Source organism: Oncorhynchus masou, chromosome 29, assembly GCF_036934945.1.
Source record: "Oncorhynchus masou masou isolate Uvic2021 chromosome 29, UVic_Omas_1.1, whole genome shotgun sequence".
NCBI classification, from domain to species: domain Eukaryota; kingdom Metazoa; phylum Chordata; class Actinopteri; order Salmoniformes; family Salmonidae; genus Oncorhynchus; species Oncorhynchus masou.
In genome coordinates, this window is record NC_088240.1 from 88,250,739 (window position 1) to 88,270,981 (window position 20,243).

Consider the following 20,243-nt stretch of genomic DNA (forward strand, 5'->3'; position numbering starts at 1 on the left):
ACTGACTGACTACAGTAGAACAGAACCAACCCTACACTGACTGACTACAGTAGAACAGAACCAACCCTACACTGACTGACTACTGTAGAACAGAACCAACCCTACACTGACTGACTACAGTAGAACAGAACCAACCCTACACTGACTGACTACTGTAGAACAGAACCAACCCTACACTGACTGACTACAGTAGAACAGAACCAACCCTACACTGACTGACTACAGTAGAACAGAACCAACCCTACACTGACTGACTACAGTAGAACAGAACCAACCCTACACTGACTGACTACAGTAGAACAGAACCAACCCTACACTGACTGACTACAGGAGAACAGAACCAACCCGGCACTGGGACACTTATCTACCCCAGATAGCAGGTGTCACGCTGGCTGACATATTTATAATGGCTGTGCTGTGTGTGATGCTTCCTCTCTCCAGAGAAACTCCTCCTGAAGCCTCAGGACAGGCTCTACTCTGATTCGCTGACAGCAGTGGGGAGGCTGCACGTGTGCAGAAAGGACCTGAGTGAAGTCATGGTAGGAATCACAATGAGTCCACTTCAATGCAGTTCCTCAGCAGGCTACAATGTGAATGAATCTAGCAGAGGTGACAGTCCTCAGGCCTCCTATCAAGCTACTTCTGCATTTGGTTTATCACATTATATTCCTGATTCCTACTGGATATGCTTCCAGCCTATATCCCACAGGGTCATATCACACCAGAAAATAACATGTTTTTACATGCCCCAACAGAACATAACATATTCCTTCCTCCTCTCAGAGCCCGTTCACAGACAACGCAGAGCTACAACAGAGGTCAGCTCGCATGCTGAGTATGAACACATGGGACGTGGCTGTCACCCTTACAAACTTTGACTGGAGTGTCTTCAACTCAATACATGAGGTCCGTGACATCATCTTTTGTCCATCACCTACACTATGCATGCGTCCCAGTTGGCACCCGATTCACTATAGTGCACCTTTTTACCAGGTCCCATAGAGCTCTGGTCAAAAGTAGTGCACTATAAAGGGAATAGGGTGCCATTTAGGACACAGTTACAGATATTAGTGACTCAAAGCTTTCTACAAGCTCACCCGTGTCCTGTCCTGTCTCTCTCCACTACAGCAAGAGCTGGTGTACTTCACGTTCAGCCGTCATGTCAGCGGTGGCCACACGGTGGCGCTGGAGCTGCTGCTGCAGCGCTGCAATGAGGTACAGCTGTGGGTGATGACAGAAGTCCTGATGTGTCCTACGCTCTGCAACAGAGTCCAGCTCATCAAGAAGTTCATCAAAATCGCTGCCCAGTGAGCTCTCTTCTCTTCTCTGACCACAACATAGTGGGCTCCAACATTTAGAGCAGAGTTGTTACATCCTCAAAATGTGATGTCTTCTTCTACAGAAGTAGAGCAGTATGATTGGTCCATTTCACTACGGGCCCAATACTTCAACTACAGAACTCTGCACAACACTATTATAGTGAGGTCTGCATGGACAGGATGCCCCCTCCTGTGGTTTAGTGAGGAATTACAGTTTGTATTTCTGTATCATCACTGTATGAAGCTGGTGTTAACAGTATGTCACTCTTTATTTCCTCAGCTGTAAAGCCCAGAGGAACCTCAACTCTTTCTTTGCCATCGTTATGGGTCTGAACACCGCAGCAGTTAGCCGCCTCAGTCAGACCTGGGAGGTCAGTTTGTCTGCTTCTGTATGTGACTATTTGTGATGGGATGTCTTTTAAGCTTTTCAGATAAACTGGTCTTGATTGTCTTTTGCCAAGGGACAGTTTGAAATGTACTGGTTAGATCAAAATAGGAGAGAGTTTTGTTGTTGCTTTGAGGATTATTTTATTTTAGATTTATTTGGCACAGGGGAGGGAAGTGTGTTTCTATTGGGCAGAGGGGAGGGAAGGGTGTTTTTATTGGGCAGAGGGGAGGGAAGTGTGTTTTTATTGGGCAGAGGGGAGGGTAGTGTCTTTTTATTGGGCAGAGGGGAGGGTAGTGTGTTTTTATTGGGCAGAGGGGAGGGTAGTGTGTTTTTATTGGGCAGAGGGGAGGGTAGTGTCTTTTTATTGGGCACAGAGGAGGGTAGTGTGTTTTTATTGGGCAGAGGGGAGGGTAGTGTGTTTTTATTGGGCACAGGGGAGGGTAGTGTGTTTTTATTGGGCACAGGGGAGGGTAGTGTGTTTTTATTGGGCACAGGGAGGGTAGTGTGTTTTTATTGGGCACAGGGGAGGGTAGTGTGTTTTTATTGGGCACAGGGGAGGGTAGTGTGTTTTTATTGGGCACAGGGGAGGGTAGTGTGTTTTTATTGGGCACAGGGGAGGGTAGTGTGTTTTTATTGGGCACAGGGGAGGGTAGTGTGTTTTTATTGGGCACAGGGGAGGGTAGTGTGTTTTTATTGGGCAGATAGGAGGGTAGTGTGTTTTTATTGGGCAGAGGAGAGGGTAGTGTGTTTTTATTGGGCAGAGGGGAGGGTAGTGTGTTTTTATTGGGCAGAGGGGAGGGTAGTGTGTTTTTATTGGGCACAGGGGAGGGTAGTGTGTTTTTATTGGGCAGAGGGGAGGGTAGTGTGTTTTTATTGGGCACAGGGGAGGGAAGTGTGTTTTTATTGGGCAGAGGGGAGGGTAGTGTGTTTTTATTGGGCACAGGGGAGGGTAGTGTGTTTTTATTGGGCAGATAGAAGGGTAGTGTGTTTTTATTGGGCAGAGGGTAGGGTAGTGTGTTTTTATTGGGCAGAGGGGAGGGTAGTGTGTTTTTATTGGGCACAGAGGAGGGTAGTGTGTTTTTATTGGGCAGAGGGGAGGGTAGTGTGTTTTTATTGGGCAGAGGGGAGGGTAGTGTGTTTTTATTGGGCAGAGGGGAGGGTAGTGTGTTTTTATTGGGCAGAGGGGAGGGTAGTGTGTTTTTATTGGGCAGAGGGGAGGGTAGTGTGTTTTTATTGGGCAAAGAGGAGGGTAGTGTGTTTTTATTGGGCACAGAGGAGGGTAGTGTGTTTTTATTGGGCACAGAGGAGGGTAGTGTGTTTTTATTGGGCACAGAGGAGGGTAGTGAGTTTTTATTGGGCACAGAGGAGGGTAGTGTGTTTTTATTGGGCAGAGGGGAGGGTAGTGTGTTTTTATTGGGCAGAGGGGAGGGTAGTGTGTTTTTATTGGGCAGAGGGTCTAGTGTGTTTTTATTGGGCAGAGGGGAGGGTAGTGTCTTTTTATTGGGCAGAGGGGAGGGTAGTGTGTTTTTATTGGGCACTCTGGGTAGTGTGTTTTTATTGGGCAGAGGGAGGGTAGTGTGTTTTTATTGGGCAGAGGGGAGGGTAGTGTGTTTTTATTGGGCACAGGGGAGGGTAGTGTGTTTTTATTGGGCAGAGGGAGGGTAGTGTGTTTTTATTGGGCAGAGGGGAGGGTAGTGTGTTTTTATTGGGCAGAGGGGAGGGTAGTGTGTTTTTTATTGGGCAGAGGGGAGGGTAGTGTGTTTTTATTGGGCAGAGGGGAGGGTAGTGTGTTTTTATTGGGCAGAGGGGAGGGTAGTGTGTTTTTATTGGGCAGAGGGGAGGGTAGTGTGTTTTTATTGGGCAGAGGGGAGGGTAGTGTGTTTTTATTGGGCAGAGGGGAGGGTAGTGTGTTTTTATTGGGCACAGAGGAGGGTAGTGAGTTTTTTTCCCTGATTTCCATTCACCATTTTGTAGGTTTTATTATATGTTTTCCATATAGCCATGTTTCCTCATCTGCTTGCATGCACCTCTCCTAAATCAAGATGTTTACTAAACCATAGGCCAATGTAGTCTAACACTCAACTGTCTAACCTGCCCTCTATTCATAGTGTCTATAGTAGTAGATGAATCATATATATATAGTCTACCACTCTGCTGTCTAACCTGCCCTCTATTCATAGTGACTATAGTAGTAGATGAATCATATATAGTCTACCACTCTGCTGTCTAACCTGCCCTCTATTCATAGTGACTATAGTAGTAGATGAATCATATATAGTCTACCACTCTGCTGTCTAACCTGCCCTCTATTCATAGTGACTACAGTAGTAGATTAATCATATATAGTCTACCACTCTGCTGTCGAACCTGCCCTCTATTCATAGTGACTACAGTAGTAGATGAATCATATATAGTCTACCACTCTGCTGTCTAACCTTCCCTCTATTCATAGTGTCTATAGTAGTAGATGAATCATATATAGTCTACCAATCTGCTGTCTAACCTTCCCTCTATTCATAGTGTCTATAGTAGTAGATGAATCATATATAGTCTACCACTCTGCTGTCGAACCTGCCCTCTATTCATAGTGACTACAGTAGTAGATGAATCATATATAGTCTACCACTCTGCTGTCTAACCTGCCCTCTATTCATAGTGACTACAGTAGTAGATTAATCATATATAGTCTACCACTCTGCTGTCTAACCTGCCCTCTATTCATAGTGACAGTAGCGTGGGTGGATGTTTTTCCAGATCTGCAAAATGCTAACTAGCAATAATACCTCACATAAAATCATTCAAATCTGCACCCAATGTTCAATATAAATCCACTCAATAGAAGATTAGCTGAGAGGCATGAACTTCATGAAAGAACAGTGAAGACATGAAAGATGTGGCGCAATAAGCTTGTTTAGGGACAATACGGTTATAATACCTATATTATTGGACCCTACTACACCATAATGCAATGAAAAGTTGCATCACTGTTTTCAATTGAGTACAGATCTACTCTAGGCTGTAAACTGCAGTGAAAATGCCATTTGAATAATGGCGCAAAAGCTGTGTTATTTGAATGTTTCATTCCCATGGATCAGTTGTGGGTCTACTCTGGACAGATTCTAGAAAAGGCACAGTAGCAGGCCAGTCTGGCTGGATCTTGACTTCTGATGCTGATCATCATTCTCCTAAGTCTTGTTCTCGTAGGCCTGTGCTCCCAGCAGGCCCAGTTATTCAGGGAAACTGAACACGCGTTCTGCCTCCTTTCCCATCTATTTCTAGACCTAGAAGCTAACACCTAAATATAGTCGTAATGTTCCAGTCTGAAAACGAGACTTCAAAAGTCTCCTGTAGGCTACCTGCTCACATCCATCCACTCCACCGTACACCCAGTGGACAAAACATTAGGAACACCTTCCTAGTATTGGGTTGCACCCCATTTTGCCCTCAGAACAGACTCAATTCGTAGAGGCATGGACTCTACAAGGTGTTAAAAGCGTTCCACAGGGATGCTGGCCCATGTTGACTCCAATGCTTCCCACAGTTGTCAAGTTGGCTGGATGTCCTTTGGATGGTGGACCATTCTTGAAACACACAGGAAACTGTTGATTGTGAAAACCCAGAAGCATTGCAGTTCTTGACACACAAACTGGTGTGCCTAGCACCTACTACCATACCCTGTTCAAAGGCACTTAAATATATTTTGTCTTGCCCATTGACCCTCTGAATGGAACACATACACAATCCATGTCTCAATTGTCTCATGGCTTAAAAATCCTTCTTTAACCCGTCTCCTCCCCTTCATCTACTCTGATTGAAGTGGATTTAACAAATGACATCAATAAGGGATCATAACTTTCCCCTGGATTCACCTGGTCAGTCTATATCATGGGAAGGGCAGTTCCTATTGTTTTGTACACTCAGTGTAGTTCCAGCATCTTAACTGTGCAACGGCCATTCATCAATGGAAAGAGACATCTGTTACAAAACAGCATAAAGTTTGCGAGGCCAAGCCTTCAATACTGAGTAAGTCTACAAGGTAGGGGGGATGTATTCTCTGTCAGATAGACATTCTCTACTTGATTGTGGAGTTGAAAACACAATCCATGATGATAAAAGCTCAGTCAGTAAGCAGTATGCACTTATGCATTTCATATTGGTTGTGTGTGGTGCATTGGCACAGAAACCTGTTGGTGGAAAACACAGGAGGCTGGTGGCACCATAATTGTGGAGGACGGGCTGGTGGTAATGGCTGGAGCAGAATCAGTGGGATGGTATCAGATGCATGATTTCCATGTGTTTGACAACGTTCCATTTCCTCTGTTCCTGGCCATTGTTATGAGCCGTCCTCCCCTCAGCAGCCTCCACTGGTGGAAAACTCATTGCAAATATTTTATATAATTATAAATATAGCATCAAACTGTTAGAAATCTGATTTCCCCTTGGCTGATCATTGTCTGCTGCCAGCTCTGATTGTAGTGTAATGAGACAAGCAGGGAGAGAGAGCTCATCCTTGGTGGTCGACGAACCTTCAACCTTCTGGCCCGTATCCCTGCTTGGCATCGACTGTGCCACAAACCCTAAACCTTCTGGCCCGTAGCCCTGCATAGCATCAACTGTACCACGAACCCTAAACCTTCTGGCCCGTATCCCTGCATAGCATCAACTCTACCACGAATCCTAAACCTTCTGGCCCGTATCCCTGCGTGGCATCAACTGTACCACGAACCCTAAACCTTCTGGCCCGTATCCCTGCGTGGCATCAACTGTACCACGAACCCTAAACCTTCTGGCCCGTATCCCTGCGTGGCTTCAACTGTACCACGAACCCTAAACCTTCTGGCGCGTAGCCTTGCGTGGCATCAACTGTATCACGAACCCTAAGCCTTCTGGCCCGTATCCCTGCGTGGCATCAACTGTACCACGAACCCTAAGCCTTCTGGCCCGTATCCCTGCGTGGCATCAACTGTACCACGAACCCTAAGCCTTCTGGCCCGTATCCCTGCATGGCATCAACTGTACCACGAACCCTAAGCCTTCTGGCCCGTATCCCTGCATAGCATCAACTGTACCACGAACCTTAAGCCTTCTGGCCCGTATCCCTGCGTGGCATCAACTGTACCACGAACCTTAAGCCTTCTGGCCCGTATCCCTGCATGGCATCAACTGTACCACGAACCCTAAGCCTTCTGGCCCGTATCCCTGCATAGCATCAACTGTACCACGAACCCTAAGCCTTCTGGCCCGTATCCCTGCATAGCATCAACTGTACCACGAACCCTAAGCCTTCTGGCCCGTATCCCTGCATGGCATCAACTGTACCACGAACCCTAAGCTTTCTGGCCCGTATCCCTGCATGGCATCAACTGTACCACGAAACCATGCTGAAGTAGCAAAGTCGATATCCACGGTTATAAACACAGGGTCGCGACAGGGATTGTAATTTCTGGTGGTAATAATATTGTATGAGGGAGGAGGGTGTGCACACAGTTTCACAGGACAAGGAGGAGGTCTGAGTCGACCCAGTAAATGTTGTGGCAACTCAACCTGTTTTTCTTTCCATCAGAAAGTTCCAGGAAAATTCAAAAAGCTGTTTTTGGAACTGGAGATGTTGACAGTAAGTTCATGATGTTTTATTGTGTAGAGATCTTGTAATAATGAATGGGACTATATATGGAACTATGTGCTGTACGTTTAGTACTAGGAACATATTGGGTCATCTGGTCATTAAATAGGCTACATGTTTTCACTGTTGAGTTAATAAAAGCAGGAGGCTTTATTAATTATCACTAGGTCTGGTCATCTTGGGACATAGTAACAGATGTTAGGGGTTGTGAGGGCTTCTGCAGTGCACATGTTCGAGTCCCAAAAGGCACCCTATGCCTTACATAGTGCACTCCTTTTGACCTGATCCATATGGGCCCTGGTCATAAGTATTCACTATATAGGGAATATGTTGGCATTTGGGATGCAGAGGACCACGTTTCTCCCCAAAGACAAGCGTCACACATCACATCTGTCTCAACATGTCTTCACAGGACCCCTCTCTCAACCACAAAGCCTACAGGGACGCTTTCAAGAAGACCAAGACGCCCAACATCCCTTTCCTTCCTCTGATACTGAAAGGTGCCTAGACTCAGAAAACACTGCATGTTACTGGCATCACTGCCTCCTGAACCCTGCAGTGGTCTGTAATGTTACTGTCATCACTGCCTCCTGAACCCTGCAGTGGTCTGTAATGTTACTGTCATCACTGCCTCCTGAACACTGCAGTGGTCTGTAATCTCACTGTCATCACTGCCTCCTGAACCCTGCAGTGGTCTGTAATGTTACTGTCATCACTGCCTCCTGAACCCTGCAGTGGTCTGTAATGTTACTGTCATCACTGCCTCCTGAACCCTGCAGTGGTCTGTAATGTTACTGTCATCACTGCCTCCTGAACACTGCAGTGGTCTGTAATGTTACTGTCATCACTGCCTCCTGAACCCTGCAGTGGTCTGTAATCTTACTGTCATCACTGCCTTCTGAACCCTGCAGTGGTCTGTAATCTTACTGTCATCACTGCCTCCTGAACACTGCAGTGGTCTGTAATGTTACTGTCATCACTGCCTCCTGAACCCTGCAGTGGTCTGTAATGTTACTGTCATCACTGCCTCCTGAACCCTGCAGTGGTCTGTAATCTTACTGTCATCACTGCCTTCTGAACCCTGCAGTGGTCTGTAATCTTACTGTCATCACTGCCTCCTGAACACTGCAGTGGTCTGTAATGTTACTGTCATCTATGCTTCCTGAACACTGCAGTGGTCTGTAATGTTACTGTCATCACTGTCTCCTGAACCCTGCAGTGGTCTGTAATGTTACTGTCATCACTGCCTTCTGAACCCTGCAGTGGTCTGTAATGTTACTGTCATCACTGCCTTCTGAACCCTGCAGTGGTCTGTAATCTTACTGGCATCACTGCCTCCTGAACCCTGCAGTGGTCTGTAATGTTACAGTCATCACTGCCTCCTGAACCCTGCAGTGGTCTGTAATCTTACTGTCATCACTGCCTTCTGAACCCTGCAGTGGTCTGTAATGTTACTGTCATCACTGCCTCCTGAACCCTGCAGTGGTCTGTAATCTTACTGTCATCACTGCCTTCTGAACCCTGCAGTGGTCTGTAATGTTACTGTCATCACTGCCTGCTGAACCCTGCAGTGGTCTGTAATCTTACTGTCATCACTGCCTCCTGAACCCTGCAGTGGTCTGTAATGTTACTGTCATCACTGCCTCCTGAACCCTGCAGTGGTCTGTAATCTTACTGTCATCACTGCCTTCTGAACCCTGCAGTGGTCTGTAATGTTACTGTCATCACTGCCTCCTGAACCCTGCAGTGGTCTGTAATCTTACTGTCATCACTGCCTCCTGAACACTGCAGTGGTCTGTAATCTTACTGTCATCACTGCCTCCTGAACCCTGCAGTGGTCTGTAATGTTACTGTCATCACTGCCTCCTGAACCCTGCAGTGGTCTGTAATGTTACTGTCATCACTGCCTTCTGAACCCTGCAGTGGTCTGTAATGTTACTGTCATCACTGCCTCCTGAACCCTGCAGTGGTCTGTAATGTTACTGTCATCACTGCCTCCTGAACCCTGCAGTGGTCTGTAATGTTACTGTCATCACTGCCTCCTGAACACTGCAGTGGTCTGTAATGTTACTGTCATCACTGCCTCCTGAACCCTGCAGTGGTCTGTAATGTTACTGTCATCACTGCCTCCTGAACCCTGCAGTGGTCTGTAATGTTACTGTCATCACTGCCTCCTGAACCCTGCAGTGGTCTGTAATGTTACTGTCATCACTGCCTCCTGAACCCTGCAGTGGTCTGTAATGTTACTGTCATCACTGCCTCCTGAACCCTGCAGTGGTCTGTAATGTTACTGTCATCACTGCCTCCTAAACCCTGCAGTGGTCTGGAATGTTAATGTCATCACTGCCTCCTGAACCCTGCAGTGGTCTGTAATGTTACTGTCATCACTGCCTCCTGAACCCTGCAGTGGTCTGTAATGTTACTGTCATCACTGCCTCCTGAACCCTGCAGTGGTCTGTAATGTTACTGTCATCACTGCCTCCTGAACCCTGCAGTGGTCTGTAATGTTACTGTCATCACTGCCTCCTGAACACTGCAGTGATCTGAAATGCAGACAGAAATATTGAATCAGGATCGACGAACTAGCACTCAATATTTGAACTCTGCTACATTGTTCCCTTTCTCTTAGATATCACTTTCATTCACGAGGGCAACAAAACATTTCTCGATAACCTGGTGAATTTTGAAAAGCTGGTAAGTCGCTCCAGTATGACGGAATGGGTTGAACATGTCAGTGTACCCAGTGTTTCTTCAACTATAGACAGTCTATAACGCAGAAACCAGGTCATGTAAAATATGTGATGGATGTGTATTTGATGTGTATGGTGTCCATCTCCTCTTGCAGCACATGATAGCCGACACGGTGCGTCTCATCAGACACTGTCAGGAGGATCACATGGGTAGGTGAAGTGTGTGTGTGTGTTACTCTCACACAGTCTTAGATCAGCAATGACCATCCACTTTGATGAGCTATCCTTGAACCTCCATACTCATGTCATTACTTACACGCAGTAGACAGGTCACAGTGTTGACTTTCTACAGTCAGCCACTATAACACAGTAGACAGGTCACAGTGTTGACTTTCTACAGTCAGCCACTATAACACAGTAGACAGGTCACAGTGTTGACTTTCTACAGTCATCCACTATAAAGCAGTAGACAGGTCACAGTGTTGACTTTCTACAGTCATCCACTATAAAACAGTAGACAGGTCACAGTGTTGACTTTCTACAGTCAGCCACTATAACACAGTAGACAGGTCACAGTGTTGACTTTCTACAGTCAGCCACTATAACACAGTAGACAGGTCACAGTGTTGACTTTCTACAGTCAGCCACTATAACACAGTAGACAGGTCACAGTGTTGACTTTCTACAGTCATCCACTATAAAGCAGTAGACAGGTCACAGTGTTGACTTTATACAGTCAGCCACTATAACACAGTAGACAGGTCACAGTGTTGACTTTCTACAGTCAGCCACTATAAAACAGTAGACAGGTCACAGTGTTGACTTTCTACAGTCAGCCACTATAACACAGTAGACAGGTCACAGTGTTGACTTTCTACAGTCAGCCACTATAAAACAGTAGACAGGTCACAGTGTTGACTTTCTACAGTCAGCCACTATAACACAGTAGACAGGTCACAGTGTTGACTTTCTACAGTCAGCCACTATAACACAGTAGACAGGTCACAGTGTTGACTTTCTACAGTCATCCACTATAAAACAGTAGACAGGTCACAGTGTTGACTTTCTACAGTTGTTGTACAGTAAAGATGACTCAGCTACAGGAGTCAGCAGAATAACAGTATCCAATTAGATCATCAGTTTATCAATAACAACATTATATGTTACTATAGTAAATTGATTGAGTCATTAATGCTGAGAACCCCCTACGCTACACAGCCACTCACAATAATGAAGACTGTGTACCAACAACTATCTTCTGTCATGGATAATGCTCAGTGTATCAATAACAACATTATATGTTACCATGTAAATTGTTGAGTCATTAATGTGTGTGTGTGTGTGTGTGTGTGTGTGTGTTCTGTCATGGATAATGCTCAGTGTGTGTGTGTGTGTGTGTGTGTGTGTGTGTGTGTGTGTGTGTGTGTGTGTGTGTGTGTGTGTGTGTGTGTGTGTATTTACTGTGTGGTTTACCTCCTAGGGAACGGGATGCCCCAGAAGAGCAGTCCGGAGGTGCAGGCCTATGTCGACTACCTTCACGTCATTGACAATCAGCAGACTCTGTTTGAACTGTCCCACAGACTGGAACCCCGTGTGTAGATAGACCACATACACTCTCTGAGCCTGCCTCCCTCCACCCCTCGAAGTCAGACCACCAAGGAGAAGGGTACCAACTAGTCTCTGGAAACACCCCTCAGGACTCATAGAGAAACATGGGTTGGCCACTCTACAGAGCCCAGCTCTAACACACACACACACACACACATTAATCAGCTGCTTACACAGCAGGACTTTGATGAGTTGAATTAGGTGGGTTAATGCAGGACTGGAACAAAAGCCAGAGGGATAGGGTTGGCTAGAGCTGACAGAGAGATGACTGTGTGGCGCTGGTCAACCACTAGATGGCGCCAAAAGGCATACTGGAATACTGAGCAACGATGGAGCAGAGGTAACCAAAGAGCTTCTCAGTTTAACAAATAGATCTGGACCTGTATTGATCAAAGGATCCCAGAGTAGGAGTGCTGATCTAGGATTTGTTTAGCCTTTTGGATCATAATGAATGGACAGGGACCTAGATCAGCACTCCTACTCAGTGATGTCCTGGTAGATAAATAGGTGGATAAACTTGGAGTGCTGGTCGCAGTGAAAAAAGTAACGCTTCCTATTCTTTCAATGTATTTTTCTGCAAAATGTGGGTACATTGTTGGGGCCCTCCCCCCAAAAAAGGTGGGTACATCATTGGGGCCATCCCCCAAAAAAGGTGGGTACATTGTTGGGGCCCTCCCCCAAAAAAGGTGGGTACATCGTTGGGGCCATCCCCCAAAAAAGGTGGGTACATTGCTGGGGCCCTCCCCCAGAAATGTGGGTAAATTGCTGGGGCCCTCCCCAAAAATGTGGGTACATTGCTGGGGCCCTCCCCCAGAAATGTGGGTAAATTGCTGGGGCCCTCCCCAAAAATGTGGGTACATTGCTGGGGCCCTCCCCCAGAAATGTGGGTACATTGCTGGGGCCCTCCCCAAAATGTGGGTACAATGTGAGACTCTTTATGAATATGGACCCTGCTTCAGGTAAATTGCTGGGGCCCTCCCCAAAAATGTGGGTACATTGCTGGGGCCCTCCGCCAAAAATGTGGGTACATTGCTGGGGCCCTCCCCCAAAAATGTGGGTACATTGCGTTTACCCTCCACTACACCAGTGATCCTACTCTGAGACTCTTTATGAATATGGACCCTGCTTCAGTCACTCTGTATTGATAGCTTCAGGTTGTTGTTATCTGCTTCCAAACAGGTGACCACTCCCTGATTATCTATCTACACAATGAATGAAAGCATCAACCTTCTGGGGACTTGAACACCAGGACACTACACTTGACAGACCTCCAGTGCATGACCACCACACACTGGACTGCTGTTAAGCTAAATGGATTTAAACAACAATATTGAAGCTATAGATAATGTAATAAACCATCAACAGCAGAATGGTTATGTTACAGTTATAGATAATGTAATAAACCATCCTCACCAGTAGAAGGGTTATGTTACAGTTATAGATAATGTAATAAACCATCCTCAACAGTAGAAGGGTTTTGTTACAGCTATAGATAATGTATTAAACCAACCTCAACAGTAGAAGGGTTTTGTTACAGTTACAGATCATGTAATAAACCATCCTCACCAGTAGAAGGGTTATGTTACAGTTACAGATTGTGTGTGTGTGTGTGTGTGTGTGTGTGTTGCATAAATGTCACTTCCAAATACTGAAAAAAAAGATAATTCAAAATATTTCTGAGTAAAGTGTGAGGTAATAAAACCTTCCTCACAGCAGAAGGGTTTTGTTACAGCTATAGATAATGTAATAAACCATCCTCAACAGTAGAAGGGTTTTGTTACAGCTATAGATAATGTAATAAACCATCCTCAACAGTAGAAGGGTTATGTTACAGTTATAGATCATGTAATAAACCATCCTCAACAGCAGAAGGGTTTTGTTACAGCTATAGATAATGTAATAAACCATCCTCAACAGTAGAAGGGTTTTGTTACAGCTATAGATAATGTAATAAACCATCCTCAACAGTAGAAGGGTTTTGTTACAGCTATAGATAATGTAATAAACCATCTTCAACAGTAGAAGGGTTTTGTTACAGCTATAGATAATGTAATAAACCATCCTCACCAGTAGAAGGGTTATGTTACAGTTACAGATCATGTAATAAACCATCCTCAACAGTAGAATGGTCATGTCACAGTTATGGACTTAGCTGGTGGACTTAGATGTTTGGTCTTAGCTGTGGACAATCAGAGACGTAGCTTGAGGCATCAGATCCTTTGCCTGGCATGTCTCCATGTCTCTGTATCTGCACCTTGAAGAAACAGCAATACACCAAGTCAACACTTTTGCCTTTGAACATTCTTGTCCAGCTGAAAGGCCTTTGCCTTCTTCTTTCAGTGTCAATATTAGTTCATCTTATAGAAATGGCTAATTAACTGTACATGTTTATGAGCCATCCACCTGCAGGATGTTCTAGAGAATCCTCTTGGTGAATGTTTCAGTGGTTTAGAAAAGAGATCAGACCCTGATATAGAGGTTCTTCAGTAGCACCAGCAGTTCTCCTGTTGTGGATTCCCCTGATGTGTAATGTGTATCACAGAGATGAAACACTTCTATATCCATGGTGTGTATAGTGTTTTGAGGCAGGTCATGTACTATAGATTCCATCTATATACTGTAGTATGTTGTGCGTTCCCTGGTTGGACATGGAGATTGGAGAAGTATTTATTATTATGATAATAGACTTATTTATTTGCTCGTTGTGCACTACTTTTGACCAGGTAGTGTACTATGTAGGGAATAGGGTATCATTTCTGTCCTTTTTACCTGCCGTGGGGTTCCAATAGGTTAGGAACTGGTCTGCATGATGTGGTAAGGCCATGGATCGACCACCAAGTAAAATATGCATGTAACAAAAAGCATTTCCTTGTGAAGTAGTGGTTTTCTACATGTCGCTACAATGCCCAAATCAGCATGTACTACCAAATATTATTTCAGAAAGGGAAACAAAAGCAATACCAAGTCACTGCTCTTCTCTCTCATCACTCTTTATGCGTTTCATTGTTTACAGTCATTTTGAAATGTTAAATAATAAATGAAGTGTTTTGTTGTATGAATACAGTGTGTAGAGTTACTTTGGAAAGAAGTGCGGACACATAGGTAAACTCAGAGAAATGCCGCGGCACCGCAGAACTGAGACGAGTGAGATGCAAGACTTCGTTCGCACAGCGTCTGCGCATGTGCAAAGGGTTCGCTTCACGCTGATTCATAATCTGAAACTACTATCTCATGGTCAAGCGATGAACACAGACGTTGACGTCAACACTTAATTCATGTTTTTTTTAAACAACTTTTTTTCGTTTCATGTTTCGTAACTAAAATACAACATGCTCTCTCAGAAATAATGCCTTAAATATTCAGTCTTCATCCTCAAGGTTGCTCTTTCACCAAACAAAAATCTATCAAATATCACTATCTGCTCACTTTGCATGGAGCCTAGTACAACAACAAACAAGACCAGCTTTACTCCAGTTCCCTAAAAGCATCTGTGCCCCAGCCCGATGCCCTCATTGGCCTTAACCAGGTGCCCTGTGTGGCCTTTAACATGCCTCTCTATGACATTCCCCCTGCTGGGCCAGGCTGTACACCCTGCCATTTCCTCCCCAACATCCTGGGCACCCCCTCATTTTCCCGTCACATAATCACTGCCTAGCTGCCGCCGCCGCACGCTAATGGGGGGAAGAGAGGAGGCAGATGAAGACCTAGGCTGTGTCCCAAATGGCACCCTATTCTCTATATAGTGCACTACTTTTGGACTACTTCTGGTCCAAAGTAGTGCACTATGTAGGGAGGGAATAGGTTGCCAATTTGGGACACAGCCCTAGAGCACGGAGGGAAGGCTTCATTTCCCCGTGGAGGATACAACAAACCCACAGAATCAATCTTCCATCTGCTGGCTGTTCTGTTGTTGTAGCCTGACAGTGTAGAAGCCACTTTGGCTCCCAGGAAGGAATTAAGTGCAAGACAACAGCTATTTGCGTCGGAGTGCGTTGGATGCCGGGTGAGAAGACAGAATCCTTCTATGTGGGACTCCAACTAAAGATTACCGTGGTGACGTTAATTGGTGAATGTGCTCATAGAAGTGTGTAATTTAATGAGTTTAACAACACAAAATGTGCGTCAGTCATATCCGTTTCGCACAGGTGTGTGGTTTTAAAGGCCCAGTGCAGTCGAAAACTAGATTTACTTGTGTTTTTGTATGAGGTTGGAATAATACTGTGAAATTGGGAGAATTATGATAATTCACTTTTAGTGAAAGAGCTGTTTGAAAAGACCTCCTGAAATGTCAGCTAGTGTGGTTAGGTGGGGTTTTTGGACCGCCTGGTGACATCGCCATGCTGTATAAGTTATTAGACCAATAACAAAGAGTTTGTCCACCCCTCTGCCAATAACAGGACATTTTCAGGTTACACATCCCTCCCATTAGGCTCCTCCAATTAAGACCCTCTCTCAGACCACTCCCAGACAGTCCTAGCAAAATTATTGCTTGAGAAATTGCATTTTGCTAAGACGGTAAGAAGCTATTTTTGTTTATTTTTGACCATTTAAATAAGGTACATAAATGTTACCCAGAAATGATTTTGATATTGAGATACAAATGGCTGCAGTGGAGTACGAAGGAACAAGGCCAACAGACGCCGTAGCCTTGATCTGCAGCAGGCAACTGTCATCTCATCAGCTTGAGACGTCTTTGTGATTTTACCACCACCTCCCACCTTCCCAAGCCACAACACCCCGTATACATCAGCAATGTCAAACAATAATATTGATCATCTTTAAACTGAACATTATGAAATGGTTAGTTATATATAGTTGATTATCCTTATTGCCTGGGCTACTAGTTTAATCTCTGTGGAGCTGCATGCTCTTTTCTATGTGAAGATACATTTAAAAAAATCCTCTCTGGGTGAGGATACGATCAGAACCTTGACTGTGAACCCTGGGTGATATTTCATCATAACACTGACATACAGTAGAGCTGCAGAGAGATCCATCACCAACACTGACATTATACCTCCCGCCTGGGGGCTTTGGTGCACCTCAAAGGGCACACTATTCTCTATATAAGCCCCATATGGGCCCTGATCAAAATGAGTGCACTATATAGGGAATAGGGTACCATTTGGGACACTGTCTGTGACTCAATGACAGTACAATCAAACTACTGACCCCACGTTTAGAATATTTGGGTTATGGGTTGTTGTTGTTTGTTCATCTAGTTAATCTAGCTCATCATGAACGTCAACTTCACTTGCTACATTTCCCCTCCACTCTGGATCACATGATCTTGTTGTTGTCAGCTCATTATGTGTGTGGTTTAATTCAGTCCAGAGAGCTTGATAACCAGACTCTATAACACAGAGCATAGAGAAATCAAGGAGGGCTGGTCTAATCTGTAGCTGCTCTTCATAGAGAGGTATCAGTGGGATCTCTGTGAATAAGTTCCTCTACATCGCCATACCCTGAATGAATTACACCAGTCTGTTAGTATTCTGTCTCTGGTGTACAAAAAGGTCAATGTCAAACGCAGCTCATTTAAAAGTCAATAGGCGCCGTGCACACATCTCCTGGGAATGCCAGGCCTGGGACTCTGCTCCAGACGCTATTGTGTATCATTCAGTTAGCTGACCTTCCAATGAAATATGCTCTCCATACTGAATTACCTGGTCCAAATAGAGGCATAAGTTCCCGACAAATCCTGCTACCTCTTGGGTAGTAATTCAAACATATTCATGTACACCAACAAGTAAATATTGTCTTAAATTCCTCATTGTTCATATTGACATTTTAATTTGCATTGGTGTAATACTGAAAGTAATTCAAAAATACATACAGAAAAAAGTATGTCCGTTATTGCTTATATAACATATAAATAAGTACTTTTTAAAATCCTATCTTGTTATCACAAACAATCACCAACATCACCAACAAACTATCAGTGTTCGAACACACCAAGAAAGTCGTGAAGAGGGCACGACAACGCCTTTTACCCCAGATGGCTCGTACCCCAACTAAACAAGGGCCAAGCTTCCTGCCATCCAGGATCTATATGCCAGGCGGTATTAGAGGAAGGCCCAAAATTGTCAAAGACTCCAAGAACCCATTTCATAGACTGTTCTCTTTGCTACCGCACACCAAGCAGTACCGGAATGCCAAGTCTAGTTCCAAAAGACTCCTTAACAGCTTCCACCCCAAGCCATAAGACTGCTGAACAATTCATCAAATGGCCACCAGACTATTTGCATTGAGCCCCCCCATCCCCACCCCTTGATTTTACACTGCTTCTACTCACTGGTTATTATCTATGCATAGTCACTTTACCTTTACCTATATGTACAAATGACCTTGACTAACCTGTACATTGACTCGGTACCGGTATCCCATGTATATAACTTCATAGTTATTTTATTGTCTTACCATTTTTTTTACTTTAGTTGTTTAGTAAATATTTTCTTAACTCTATTTTCTTAAAACTGCATTGTTGGTTAAGGGCTTGTAAGTAAGCATTTCACGCTAAGGTCTACAGCTGTTGTATTCAGCGCATGTGACACATACAATTTGTTTGATTTATAGGTTATAAAAGCTACAAAAATACAAATAGTTTCTTGTTCTACTATGTATGATTCAAGAGACACACCATAATACCTAATCCCTACATGACACAGCATGGAACACTATGCTGCTCTATCAATCAATCAGTTGTCCTTGTGCTGTGTCAGTGGTTAGATCAGTGTTTCCCCTAGGTTCTTTTCCAGATGGCGCGTACCTCAACTAAACAATGGCAGGGGAAGTATATGACATACTTTATCAACAGCAGACCTGCAGGATGCCTGATAAATTGAAATAAGTTTGCCGTTATGGAGTTACTGCTGTCTGTTTAGAAAGAAATGTAATAATTCAGAATAGCCAACTACAGGGGGGCAAAAAAGTATTTAGTCAGCCACCAATTGTGCAAGTTCTCCCACTTAAAAAGATGAGAGAGACTTGTAATTTTCTTCATAGGTACACTTCAACTATGAGAGACAAAATGAGAAAAAAAATCCAGAAAATCACATTTTTAATGAATATATTTGCAAATTATGGTGGAAAATAAGTATTTGGTCACCTACAAACAAGCAAGATTTCTGGCTCTCACAGACCTGTAACTTCTTCTTTAAGAGGCTCCTCTTGTCCTCCACACAACTGTATTAATGGCACCTGTTTGAACTTGTGATCAGTATTAAAGACACCTGTCCACAACCTCAAACAGTCACACTTCAAACTCCACTATGGCCAAGACCAATGAGCTGTCAAAGGACACCAGAAACAAAATTGTAGACCTGCACCAGGCTGGGAAGACTGAATCTGCAATAGGTAAACAGTTTTTAATCCTCGTAGAACGTCGCTGTCTTATGTCAGTTAGGATCACCACTTTATTTTAAGAATGTGAAATATCAGAATAATAGTAGAGAGAATTATTTATTTCAGCTTTTATTTCTTTCATCACATTCACAATGGGTCAGAAGTTTACATACACACAATTAGTATTTGGTAGCATTGCCTTTAAATTGTTTAACTTGGGTCAAACGTTTCGGGTAGCCTTCCACAAGCTTCCCACAATAAGTTGGGTGAATTTTGGCCCATTCCTCTTGACAGAGCTGGTGTAACTGAGTCAGGTTTGTAGGCCTCCTTGCTCACACACACTTTTTCAGTTCTGCCCACATATTTTTTTTTACCCCCTTTTCTCCCCAATTTCATGGCATCCAATTGTTAGTAGTTACTATCTTGTCTCATCGCTACAACCCCCCTTGCGGGCTCGGGAGAGACGAAGGTCGACAGACATGCGTTCTCCGAAACACAACCCAACCAAGCCACACTGCTTCTTAACACAGCTCGCATCCAACCCGGAAGCCAGCCGCACCAATGTGTCGGAGGAAACACAGAGCACCTGGCGACCTGGTTAGCGTGCACTGCCTACGGCCTGCAACAGGAGCCGCTAGTGCGCGATGAGACAAGGATATCCCTACCGGCCAAACCTCCCTAACCCGGACGACGCTAGGCCGAATGTGCGTCGCCCCACGGACCTCCCGGTCGTGGCCGGCTGCGACAGAGTCTGGGCGCGAACCCAGATTCTCTGGTGGCACAGCTAGCACTGCAATGCAATGAGGTCGGGGCTTTGTGATGACCACTCCAATACCTTGACTTTGTTGTCCTTAAGTCATTTTGCCACAACTTTGGAAGTATGTTTGTGGTCATTGTCCATCTGGAAGACCCATTTGTGACCAAGCTTTAACTTCTTGACTGATGTCTTGAGATGTTGCTTCAAAATATCCACATAATTTTTCTACCTCATGATGCCATGTAATTTGTGAATTGCACCAGTCCCTCCTGCAGCAAAGCACCCCCACAACATGATGCTGCCACCTCCGTGCTTCATGGTTGGGATGGTGTTCTTCGACTTGCAAGCCTCCCCCTTTTTCCTCCAAACACAACAATGGTCATTATGACCTAACAGTTCTATTTTTGTTTCATCAGACCAGAGGACATTTCTCCAAAAAGTACGATCTTTGTCCCCATGTACAGTTGCAAACCGTAGTCTGGCTTTTTTTATTGCGGTTTTGAAGCAGTGGCTT

The 20,243-nt window shown here is 44.6% G+C and overlaps 1 protein-coding gene across 1 annotated transcript in view; it reads left to right on the plus strand.

Annotated features, from left to right (window-relative positions):
* LOC135520921 (rap guanine nucleotide exchange factor 5-like) overlaps positions 1–12,957 on the plus strand; it is an 82,336-nt gene extending 69,379 nt beyond the window's left edge. Inside the window, 10 exon segments of the mRNA XM_064946770.1 lie at positions 442–539; positions 784–906; positions 1,129–1,307; positions 1,600–1,690; positions 7,271–7,321; positions 7,743–7,830; positions 9,960–10,024; positions 10,176–10,230; positions 11,501–12,515; positions 12,588–12,957. Coding sequence (XP_064802842.1) covers positions 442–539; positions 784–906; positions 1,129–1,307; positions 1,600–1,690; positions 7,271–7,321; positions 7,743–7,830; positions 9,960–10,024; positions 10,176–10,230; positions 11,501–11,619 — 869 coding nt within the window. The 3' untranslated portion in view covers positions 11,620–12,515; positions 12,588–12,957.
* The last annotated feature ends 7,286 nt before the right edge of the window (positions 12,958–20,243 follow it).